Source organism: Phaseolus vulgaris, chromosome 11, assembly GCF_000499845.2.
Source record: "Phaseolus vulgaris cultivar G19833 chromosome 11, P. vulgaris v2.0, whole genome shotgun sequence".
Lineage (NCBI taxonomy): Eukaryota > Viridiplantae > Streptophyta > Magnoliopsida > Fabales > Fabaceae > Phaseolus > Phaseolus vulgaris.
This window is the reverse complement of record NC_023749.2, coordinates 1,811,178-1,824,652: the sequence shown is the minus strand read 5'-3', so window position 1 is coordinate 1,824,652 and position 13,475 is coordinate 1,811,178. Positions and strand designations below refer to the sequence as shown.

General features: G+C 29.4%; 1 protein-coding gene across 1 annotated transcript; it reads left to right on the top strand.

Moving 5' to 3' along the window:
• Positions 1–7,988, top strand: LOC137832320 (ABC transporter G family member 15-like). The gene is made up of 9 exons (XM_068640421.1): positions 1–440; positions 3,817–3,896; positions 4,004–4,465; positions 4,564–4,686; positions 5,103–5,213; positions 6,052–6,336; positions 6,415–6,687; positions 6,934–7,041; positions 7,457–7,988. The coding sequence occupies exons 1-9, from the start codon at positions 194–196 to the stop codon at positions 7,811–7,813; spliced, it is 2,046 nt and encodes a 681-aa protein (XP_068496522.1). The 5' UTR covers positions 1–193; the 3' UTR covers positions 7,814–7,988.
• Positions 7,989–13,475: the final 5,487 nt, after the last annotated feature.

The following is a 13,475-nucleotide window of genomic DNA, read 5'->3' as shown; positions in this document are numbered from 1 at the left end:
GTTAGTGTTGGATAGGTAATTACTAGTCATGTATAGTTAAAAATCAACATTGTGATTTCTGAGTGGTCCCTCTAAATTTTTGCCTCACTCTTCTTACCCTTCATCACGTACATATATATCTATTTCTATGTAAGCTGGCTGGCTACTACCATTTGTTTTCTGTTTCCCTCTTTGATCTGTTTCCAACCAAAAAATGGAGATAGAAGCAGCAACTGCCATCGAAAATGGTGTTGCTGAGTGTGGTGAAACGATGGGAGTTTCAGAGAAGAGAGGGATGTATCTTGTGTGGGAAGATTTAAGTGTTGTGCTTCCAAATTTTGGAAATGGACACACTAAGAGATTGCTTAATGGGTTGAGTGGATATGCTGAACCAAACAAAATCATGGCCATCATGGGTCCTTCTGGCTCTGGAAAATCTACTCTTCTTGATGCTTTAGCAGGTTCATCTCCACTTTCTTCACTTGTACATTATTGATGTGTTTCTCTCTCTCTCTCTGCATATTATTTTTGTTGTACTTTCGAACACGATTCTTACGTTTGGTAACAAACATTATATACGATGTTGTACTTCCATATCACCCACCACCCTTTTGCTTTTCTTCCTGTGATCTGCACAATTAATGGAACTTCAGGTTTGTTCTTCCCATTCCACCCTTTTTATCATCATTCATTTTCATTTTTTAAGATTTATACAGATTTTAATATTTCTATATAAGTGTTTGTGTGCATTTATTTTATTTTATTTTTATATACATAAGAATCACTTTAGTTACTTCAGAGTGATCTAATTCATATAAAAAAAACCTAAAACGATCTTAGAATACAACTTCCAACTAATTACTTAAAACTAATCTTGTCTAAAAACACAATTGTAAACAAGTTAAAGCTAAACAAAACATACTAAAGAAACAAAACACCATAAACTATTAGGTTATATATGTTATATGACTAAGAAACTTTGATCTTTTAGATGAACTTTCCTTTTATCTCTTTCCATGTGGGGGAATGTTTGTGTGTGGTCTCTTTCAAATCTTATATGATAAAAAGAATTTGTGAGGTGAATCAGAACACAAGCAAGACACCTTAAGATCTTCTACTCTCACAAAGGTTTTTTTTTTTTTTTCTAGCTTGGAAGCACAAATGAACACAGTGGGGAAAAGTGGAAGAAAATAAACATGATCCCCACTGATATCTTCTCTATATTCTGTGGTCTTCTACTTCAACCACTTCATGAACATAAAGAACTTTGACACACTTTTCAATTACATCATGGTTAAAAAGTTTATGATGAGATATATATAATTAAAAAAGACAGAAAGAAACAAAAGGGTATGAAGCAAATGTTGATGAGTGTGAAAAAAAAGATTATAACTACATCAAAGGAGCAGTGCTCTCTTACCTACTAAATAAATGAGTTACAAACATAGAAAAACCAAGCAAGAGGATAACATTAATGGTCATTAATTCATGGAAACATTTTCACAGTGTAAAGTTGACTGCAGATTTATCCTTTTTCATTTTTTCTGTTTTTTAATAAAATATTCTTAATTTTTATTTATTTTTTAATTATTTTTATCTACTTTTTCCACTCTCTTATAACATGATCAACTTCTAAATGACCAAACAAGGAGGTTTTACTTCCCATGACTCCTTTCCTAGTTTCAAAAACTCAGTTCATTTATTGGCTTTTAAGTAACAACAACTACCTTCTATATATGTTTCATTATTCTTCATTGATTTCACCAAACAATCTGAAAGTATTTTCTATTTTTATTTCATCTCAAAAATCATTCACTACAACAAAATCATCCAATTACAACTAATTTTAGAGATCAAAATAATTAATTACTATTAGATTAAATTAGAAATCATTTTAGATATTAAAAAATTATTAGTATCTAAAATAGTTTTTATTACTAGTAAAACTTCATAAAGTAATTTTTAAATTGATATCTAATCATTAATTACTAAAGTTTTACTAATGTTTTAAATTCTCTAAATTAGTATCTAAAAAATTAATTGAGAACAATTTAGAATTTAAAATATTAGTAGTTAAAAGTTTGGTAGGTAATTTAAACTAATTTAGATATAAATTTAAAAATTATTTTATAATTTTTTATAATTTAGTGACATATTATTTTTTATCTCTTAATTTAGTTTCTATTTAATGAATTTTTTTAATAATTTAAAATATTACTTTATTTCTTATTTTAAACTTTTTATAATAAAAGGGGAGGTTTTTTTTTTTTTTTTTTTTTTGATCAGCAATAAAAGGGGAGGTATGGTATAGCATCATTATAAAATGAGAGATTTCCAACAAAGTTGTAAATCCTAAGTTTTATGAATCATACGTTGTCACACTACAAAAAAATCATGAAATAGAAACTAATTTTTAGAGAACAAAATAATTAGTTGCAATAGTAACTAAATTAGAGACCATTTTAGAAACTACATAAAAAATTAGTTTCTAAATTAGTTTCTATTATTGTTAAATAGTTTATAAATTGGTATCTAATTAGCAACCAAAGTTTTAACTACCAATTATTTAGTTTCTAAATTTGGTCTCTAAAACCTTGGTTGCTAATTAGATACCAATTTAGAAATTATTTAACAATAATAAAAACTAATTTAGAAACCAACATTTTTTTTAGTTTCTAAAATTGTCTCTAATTTAGTTACTATTGCAACTAATTATTTTGGTTTCTAAAAATTTGTTTCTATTACATGATTTCCTTGTAGTGTCATACCTAAAAGAGAATTATATAATAAAAATAAAGGACACTAGGTCAAAACCTACGAAACCATCAAACTAAACAGTAGAAATAAAGACATCTTCTATTTTCAAATATTTGTATAGAACATGTTAAAAATAAGTTTGTTATTTTTACTACTTCTTATACAAACATAAAAAAAGTCATATCATAAAAATAAGATACATTATTCAAATTATTTATGGAAATAAAAGGTACAGTCTTAATTAGATCAGTACTGAAAAAAGGAAAATAAGTGTAATAACGTGTATCATCCAAACATGCTTTTAATAAATAAGCATAATTAAAACAAAAAAATAAAAAGTCGGTGGAAATAGACCCCTCTGGTTTGGAAATTGGCTACTAACAAATGAATCTGTATTTAAGGTAGCTTTCTCGTATATAATATACCTTTTTTTTACTTATAATTCTTATGTAATTTTATCATTGTTAAAGATAAAAATATAGTCAATCTCAAATCTAAAACATTAAGAATAAATGTAATTTTAGTTTAATGGATAATTTATTTAATGTAACATTCCTAATTTTTACTCATATAATAAAATAAAAGTAAAACAAACACTTAACATATGAATATATATAACTATCTGTATCTAAAAGAAAATATCTCTCTTCATAGAAATTTTAATATATACATCAAAAGTTTTAAAAAGAAACAAAGCATTCAAATTAAAACTATCTGTTCATTTAAGAGTTTTATTACCTGTAATCTCATCTGCTTTCGTGATAAAGAAAGAAACACAAACAAATAACAGGATAAGCTAGCTGTAACAAATTTTTCTTTTATAATTTAAATTTCAAATTGATAAATACAATTCTTTGTTATATACTAAACTCTATACTTTATTTTGTCTGTATTTGTATTTGGTTCTATTATTTGATGTAAATGTTGTCTTTTATTTTAAGGTTCAGAATTAGAAATCTTTTGTTTCGTACTTTAGCTGTTTTGTTCTATATAGCTACTTAGATTGTTTCATCGAGTTTATTTTCCGTCCATGTAAAGAAGTTTAAGTATTCAGATTGTTGAATTTCTTATTGGTTGCAGGAAGACTCTCCAGAAACCTGATCATGTCTGGAAATGTGTTTCTCAATGGAAAGAAGAGGAGATTGGATTATGGAGGTGTTGTAAGTATTCATCTATGGCACTAAATTAGTAAAAGAAAAAAGAATATGATGAAGGTGTTTGATATTTGGTGTGAATGAATAGCTGATGATAAACATATAACACACAGGCTTATGTGACGCAAGAAGACACAATGCTGGGAACTCTGACAGTGAGAGAGACAATATATTACTCAGCGAATCTGAGGCTACCAGGAAGCATGAGGAAAGAAGAGGTGAATGAGAGAATAGAGGGAACAATTATGGAAATGGGTCTTCAAGAATGTGCAGATCGGTTAATAGGGAATTGGCATTTGAGAGGTATAAGCGGTGGAGAAAAGAGAAGGCTAAGCATTGCTCTTCAAATCCTCACAAGGCCTACCCTCTTGTTCCTTGATGAACCCACCACTGGTCTTGATAGTGCCTCAGCATATTTTGTTGCTCAAACTCTCAGAAATCTCGCTCATGATGCCAAGACTGTTATCTCTTCTATACACCAACCCAGTAGTGAGGTTTTTGCCCTCTTTGATCATCTTTTTCTTCTTTCTGGGGGTCAAACAGTGTACTTTGGACCTGCACAAAAAGCAACTCAGGTATTCATATTCTAAAGAAAATTCTCGTGTTTTCGTGTCACAATTACAAAAATCGTGTGTTCAGAACATTAATATGTTAAAAGCTGATCCATATGCAGTTCTTTGCCAAAGCGGGATTCCCGTGTCCAAGTAGAAGAAACCCTTCTGATCATTTTCTCCATTGTATCAATTCAGACTTTGACGCTGTCACAGCAGCAATCACTGCCTCCCAAACAACACAAGTTCATATCTCTAACCATTTCTTTTATCTATGGTGTGGGAATGAATAAATGTTTATCGTTTTCAAATTGATGTCTTCATCTCCTTATATCAATTTGTTGGTTAACTTTTTGGTTGGTGGATTGTTGTTGTTGGGGTGGATTCTGTTTGTGGTCTATAGTGAGTGTTCTTTGAATGCTGTTTCTGTGATATGTTTTCAAGATTTTCTCTGTTGTTAGGTGTTAGTTTAACTTTAGATTGTGATTTTTGGATGTGACATTTATGTTTCTTGTGGTAAGTGATTATTTATTTATTTATTTGATAAAAAAAACACTGAGAAACAATTAATATTTATTCATTTAACCTGTTATTACTGTGATATTTTTCTTCATTTTTAAAGTTTGTTACTTTCTCAGAGTCTTCCATGTTTCCTTTGCAGGAAGGAATATCATTATCAACTGCTGAAACCAAAGCAATACTTGTAGAAAAATACCGATGGTCGGAGCAGGCAAACACTGCAAGAGCAAGAATCAAGGAAATCTCAAACATTGTAAGCAGCCCTTTGTTAACGTACACCATTCATATACGTATATATGTACGTCTGCATGATTATGTATATACGTCTGCATGGTCCTATATAAGACCCACTCCTCTTCTGCATGGGTTCAATGTATTGTTTCACAATAACATATATTATTTTTTCTCTTTAGGATTTTTTTTTAACTCAAAATCCTGAAACCTATATACTTGATAAATCATATAATAATATTTTAAATTAACAAATAAATAAAATATTAATTTATTAGTATATATAAAGTGTATATATTTTATTGTGTATATTTTTAACATATGATGACTCTCTTTCTCTTATTTTTCTTTGCTTCTTCTTTCATTTTACGTTCTTTGATTCTAGAACATAACACAAGAATTCTTTCCAATTTTCTTACTACCAAAAAAACAAACAACCCAAAGTAAAACCTTACATAACACAAGAACTCCTTCCAATTTTCTTAAACCTTACTATACTAACAAAAAAAAACAACCCAAAGTAAAACCTTATATAAACTCACTTAATAATCGAAAAGATACATACTCTTTCCTACTTATATATTGTTCTTAAACCTCTTTCCTAATCATACTCACTTGCAATCCTAACAATATTTATATGTGTTCTTTAAGGTGTTTATTAGCATCTGGGTCTGCAAGTATTATTTTTCAAATACATGTATAAACAAGAGTGACTTTCGTATAAGAGACATTATATTACTGGAAAATATGAATCTTTGAATCTAAGGACATAAAGAAAAATATCAAAACACATTTGTTGGGATGGTCAGATTTTAGGAACATTTGTTGTAAGAAGCAAGGAATTAATGGTGTTGGTGCAGGAAGGGCATGATTTTGAAAGGAAAAGGAAAAGTGGAGCAAAATGGTGGAAGCAACTGTCAATGCTGACTCAGAGATCTTTCTTGAACATGTCGAGAGATGTGGGATACTACTGGATCAGGATAACCATCTACATTGCCTTATCTTTGTGTGTTGGAACAATCTTCTATGAAGTTGGATCCAGTTATACAGCCATTTTTGCAAGAGGAGCATGTGGCGCTTTTATCTCAGGCTTCATGACATTCATGTCCATTGGTGGCTTCCCTTCTTTTATAGAAGAAATGAAGGTATGCATGCAACATAATTTCATACTGCATGACATTCATGTCCATTGTGCTTACTTATTTTTTGGCCTCTGGATACAGGTGTTCAATAAAGAAAGACTGAATGGGTATTATGGCGTTGGAGTCTACATTCTCTCAAATTTTATCTCTTCCCTTCCCTTTGTGACAGTGATGTCCATTGCCACAGGGACAATAACTTATTATATGGTTAAGTTTCGTTCAGAATTTTCACATTTTGTGTATATCTGTCTGGATCTCATTGGGTGCATTGCGGTTGTGGAGAGCTCCATGATGATTATAGCTTCACTTGTTCCCAACTTCCTAATGGGATTGATCATTGGAGCAGGATATATTGTAAGTGTACTATTTACTAAAACAACATAATACTGTGTTTTTCAATATGAGCTTCGGACACATTCTTATCATTATAAAAACAAAGAATAAATTCTTTAGAACTAGGAAACAACTTTTTGTCAAAAAAAATAACTGAAAAATAATATACATAAATCTTCATTTTTAATTTATAATTTCTATTGTTATATAAGTTTTTCATTGAAGATTAACAATTGCTGATATTAATTAAGCGTGTGAATGATGCAGGGTGTTATGATGATGACTGCTGGCTATTTCCGTCGGATCCCTGATCTTCCCAAATTCTTCTGGCGTTACCCAATATCTTACATCAATTATGGTGCTTGGGGATTGCAGGTAGTTTACAAGAAGCACTGTTTTTCAATAAGAGAGAAAATCTGAATTGCATAATCCAAAGGAATTACTGCAGAAACCAGAAACACTGATAAGCATTTAGTTTCAGTCCTACAGAGCAATAACCCATAAAATTTTATAGTTTTAATAACTCTAAAAATTAAGGTTTATATATGTGTATGGAGAAAAAAGAATTAAAACTTTATCATCTGTTTTGCATGTATTTGATTTAGTGTTGGTTTTTCCTAGTTGTTGGTTGGGTGTTTTCTTATGTGTAGCTCTTTGACATTGTTGTTCTTAGAGAAAGAGTTTTTCGTTCTGTATAAGGGTTGGATTTTCATTGGTTCACAAAAATACAACTTTGAATGCCTTAAGGTTTGTAAGTTGTTGTTGAGCTTACTGATGATGGAAAATGCAGGGAGCTTACAAGAATGACATGATTGGGATGGAGTTCGAACCCTTATTACCTGGTGCTCCCAAGCTGAAAGGAGAATTCATCCTGAAAAGTGTGCTTGGAATTAAAATTGATTATTCAAAGTGGTGGGACTTAGGTGCAGTAGTGATGATCCTGATATTTCTTAGGGTTCTTTTCTTCTTTATTCTGAAATTTAAGGAGAGAGTTGGACCTTTGTTTTATAGCATCTATGCCAGACAAACTCTTCACCGTATAAAGAAGAGACCTTCCTTCAGAAAAGGACCATCTTTCCCTTCCAAAAGACACCAATCACTTCATCCATTGTCTTCTCAAGAGGGTCTCAACTCCCCTCTTCATTAGAACCATCACAGTTATTTTCTCATACAAACACACAACAATATCATCACACAATTCATACCCCCAATATCATATAATGTTGTATAATTCCTTATACTTTTGTCTAGATAACTGACATCAATTACATGAAATATATCAATAAGAGCACCCCTGATACTATGCTTTCAGGTATGGTGAACCATTCAGTGTGTTTGGAGGAATATTTCAGAAATTGGTTTTCAAGTGTTGTAATTTATGTTTAAATGTTTTATTTTATGAAAAATGATGTTATTAGACACTCATAATGTTTCATGACAAAATTGTTGTTACTTAATATGTCAGTGAGATGATTTCAATGATATCATGGAAGTTTTATAAAAGAAAAATCAGTACCAGAATTAAAAGCAATATTTTGGATAGAAATTGCTTTTTCATTTCAAATTAATAGTTGAACATAAAATCAATCACAAGAATTTAGTCTAATGGTTGGTGAGACCTCATTTAAGATAACTTAAGGTGAGGTGCAAAAGAGGAGCCAAACCCCAACAGAACAGACATATTAGCAGTTATGTTTTTTTTGTGCTGTTGTTTGAATATCAGAAAATAGTAAGGTTTGGCGAAACACATGACAGCTTAAATGGTGTGGGGTGTAGTCACAATAAATACCCACCAACTCTGTTTTTTTTTTTAGTAGTGATAATTTGACACCTAATACTCCAAATTACATCTACCTTTTACCTATTATTTTACAAGAATACCCCTATCACATAAGTAATCCAAAGATGTAATTTGGAACAAACAAAAAAATGGGGTGTCAAAAAATCATTTTTCTTTTTTTTTTTTACTTCAAAGACTACCAAAATTAGTAGAACACAACCTTTGACGTAGTGACTTACAACTAGCCCACTAGTACTTGGTACGTAAAAAAAACCATTATACTAATTCACACTTTTCTTTTTCATCTTCCCATTGCCCCATTCTTTTCTCTTAAATGATTTTATTACCTAAAAATATTAATTCAATAATTAAAACAAAAGAATAAAATATTACGTGCATTTATTGCATTTATATGTAATTAAAAAATACAATATCCAACAAAACAGATCTTAATCACGACACATATCTTAATATTAATCCAATAATAACATGTAAACAACATAAAAATCAAGACAAAAGTATATTATTGTTACAACATTCATTATATCTGTATACTAAGTACTTACTTGAACATTGAATATCTTTAGATATCTCAATCATCGCTACTGAAGGAGCTAATGATTTAGCCAAGATGATACTATCTCAACCCTTTTACAAGAAGAATAGTATATCTTTCGAGTTCTATGTGAACTGCGTTTTCTTGAGAAGCAAGATGAATTTAGTGGTGAGGGGGCCAGAATGAAACACAAGTTATGTGTGGTCACTCAAATTCCCATGCAAGATGCATATATTATATAAGGTGTGGAGTAGAAGGTGACAAATAAAAAGATAAGCCCAAAACCATATAATGTGTCCCACAGAATAGTGCAGAAGGAGCCGTGTCGATTTCATATAACAAGAACATAAATGGCCACCACCACACTCACAACTACAGTAAATTTATATATGACTCTCAAATGCAACACAGTTATCTTACAGCACTCATTAACACAGGCTTGAATTCTTGTAAACACTGTTTATAAAGAAAGCATCCCTTATAAATGTTAATCCTCCTCCATATAAATCCAGTTCTTGATGAGATATGTAACATAATAGACACATGAAAAGTGATACGAAACGGATATGGACACGAAGATACGTATAATTTCTAAAATGTAGGACACGGAGACACGGTTCTATATATTATATAATTATGAATTATATAAATTGACAATAAAGATTTATGTGCACAAATATTTTTAAGTTTTTTTTAACAGAAAAATGTTTCTCATGTCTAGTTTAAAAAGATTTCTTCCTGATTTTTATAATTATATTAAAATTTATACAATAATTTAACTTTTAGAAAATTAATGTATTTTTACTTTTTTAAATTGTGTTAGAACCGTGTTGAAATTGTCAGAAATTCAACAAATATTTTTTTAAATTGGACACTTCACAAATACATATCATATCGATATTTGATACGTGTGTCCAACACAGATACATCATTTAAGAAGCGTGTAGAGGTCTCATACTCTTTCAATCATACTCATCTATTCCTTTAGTAGAGAAAAATGTAATTTTTGTTGACCCCTCATGGGAAAACTTTTAAAAGTCCATAGTGTTCTAAAATGACAACCAATGTAGAATAACTTGTAAACTAAGGGTGTGTTTGGATTAAGGGAGGGATTTGTGGGGATTTGAGGGAGTGGATGTGTGAAGATTTGAGAGGATATGTGAGATTGTTTGGATTGAGGGATGTTAGAGTGGATTTATGAGGATGGTTTATTGAAATTTGTGAGTGATGTGATGGTTGGAAAAGAATTATATATATTTTTTAAAGGTGTAAAATGTGAATTTACAAATTTACCCTTGTGTTTTAAAATATTTAAATAATGAAATATGAGGTATTTTTTAAGATTTCATATTCAATTAAAAAATAAAATGATAATATTCATAATTGTAATAATGTTTAGATGGAAAATAATGAATATATGTAAAAATTGAAAATTGTTACATAGAAATAAATTATTGAAATATTCATAATTTTTAAAAATAAAATATAAAATAATTATTATTATTGTATACATTTTTTATTATATATAATTTTAGTTATATTCTTTTAATATTTTTTAAAATTATTTTATTTTTATTATATAATATAATATAATATAATGAATATATTGTGTATATATAATAAGATTAATAATAATAATTAAAATTATTATTATTATTATTATTAATTAAAATTTATTATTAATAGTTAAAATTTATTATTATTAATTATTATTAATTAAGAATGGATTCTGCTTCTACATAGAGTGATGAAAATTGATTCCACCACAATTGAAGAATCAATTCTGCCTTCACAATAACTTACATGAGAATCGATTTTGCAAATCAACAATTACACACAACAGAATTGATTTTTCCTTCCTTATAACACCTATGAGAATCGATTCTCTATTCCTTATAACAGCTATGAGAATCGATTCTCCCTTCCTTATAACAGATCTGAGAATCGATTCTCCCTTCCTTATAACAACTATGAGAATTGATTCTCCCTTCCTTATAACAGATTTGAAAATCGATTCTCCCTTCAGTAATATTTATTTCACTCACCTACCGTGCTTTTCCTATGCTTTCTTCTTCCTCTTTCTCAACCTCATAGCCTTCAACAAATCTAAGAACCTTCCACATGCACACACACTTGAAGAAATAAGGGTATTACAGTAACTTTGAATGGGTATCCATGTATGCACCCTCTCATCAGTGCTAATCCTCGCATATGAGGAAAGAAAGAAAAAAAAGACTCACTCCCTCATCTGCACACTCTCCTACAAATCAGTTGATCCAAACGTGCACCCGCTCGCACGTCCGCTCTAAAAGTCGATCAGCGAATCCAAACAATGCATAAATGTGGTGGAGAGAATAATAAATGGAATAAGTGTTTCTTTAATTCTGTTCCCTTTGCAATACAAAGTGATACAGAAAGAAAAAGAATCTTTGAATAGATTTTTCGAATTGTTCACTTCAATCACTGTACGGTCATACCCCAAAGTCTGAGACTTCACATGAATGACCATAACTCTTACTGACACAGTCATTGTTACTGTTCTGCCTGTGGTAGTTGGATCACATTAGTTACTATGCATACTTCACCAATCACCATCTTATTTTCTTCCCTCTTTTGATTTGATTCCAACCAAATCCATATACATCACATAATAATTTGGTAATATTTCGTACAAAAATATAATTACTTATGAGATAAAATAATTATAATTTAACCTGTAGTTTAAAAATTAGAATTTTTTATATAATTTTTATTATAAGATAATGAATGATTTATTTTTAAATTTGTGTTGATTTTATAAATTTAAGAAAAAATATATATAAAATGATTAAAAGATAATGGACAAGTTAAAGACAACATGAAAAAATAAAGTTAGAACATTAAAAACTCTTTAAATTTGTCCAAACAAGATCACTCCAAAGAAACTAGTTCATTCTTAGTAATTTTGTATGCGAAAAATTAATATGGAATGTTATATGTTTTTATTTATTAAAAATACAAACGAGTAAGAAAATTAACCCTAATTCAAATTTTCTCAATTGAATCATCCAAATCATTTGCTTTGTTTTTATTTAATTTCTTACGAACTCTCATGATACAAACAACATTTCAAACCAACTTTTACAAGTTTTCTTATGTTTAGTAAATGTTATATCTTGTGGGGAAGATTTAACAGAGAATCGTAGCTATCATGGGTCCTTCTGGTTCTGGAAAATCTACTCTTCTTGATGCTCTTGCAGGTCCATCTCTGCTTCCTTTGTCAACATTAGTGTGTGTACATGTTATTTTGGTTGTACATGTATACGATTTTCATGCCAAAATTAAGATGATCTTTTCATGTTTGGTTTTTACATCAAAGAATGTACCTATTTTGATATACTTGTATAACTTGCACAACCCTTTAGCCTTGCTTACTGTGATCTGCACAAAGGTATATGTCAGATTTTTGTTGTCACTTTTGGTTCTAAAACTTGTACATACACTAAATTTAGAGTTTTCTTTCCTTTTATTATGGGATTGTTGGACTGACTTAATACCCTTGTTGAGGTCAGAGTTATGGGCTTCAAGTCACCAAATATTGTGAGACTGCAGTTTATATGAGAAGCTACTTAATTAGTTTAAGCATCTCTCTGATCACTTTCATATCTTGTACTAAAAATAGAATTTGTGAGGTGCATTTTTGGATCAGAAGGCCAAGAACTCACAGCTAGAGTAAAAGAAAGGGATGACAAAAATGGAACCACAAATGCAACTAACTGCTTTGCTTTTTATTTATGTTTGGAATGGTTTCAGCTACCACTGTATAGAGAGAGAGTAGTGAATGTGTGAGTTTTATGCCTTCCTTTGCTTCATATACTAATTATTAAATAGGAAATAAATTTAAAAACTAAAAATAAATAGTCACAATAATAACTAAATTAAATACTAATTAAGAGACTAAAAATGATAAATATTTAAAATAGTTTCTATTATTAACAAAAATTTATAAAATAGTTCTTAAATTGATATATAAATTAGATTTTAGATTAGTCTCTAAAAGATTAATAGATAGATACTAATTTAAAAACTATTTTATAAAATTTGTTTGATAATAAAAATTACTTTAGATACCAATAATTTTTTTAATTTATATAATAGTTTTTAATTTACTTAAATAATAATTAATTATTTTAATTTCTAAAATTAATTTATATTAATGATTTTTTTTTTGTAAGGAGAGCATGTCACCAAATATAAATGATTTTGATCCCTGCGGATACCCAAACAGATGCTACCTCCTTCCCTCATGGATTTGTATATCTTTTTATTAAAAGAAAAGGTTTGAAAGCACAAAGGAAAAAATAGAAGTAAGTTCTTAAACTTTGTTAAATTAACAATATGAAGTGTACTTTCTTCTCATTATTTCTCCATTATATACAGTAGTTCTGCATTTTTTTTTTCATTTTCTCCAAATAAAAAGTCCAGAGACATAGT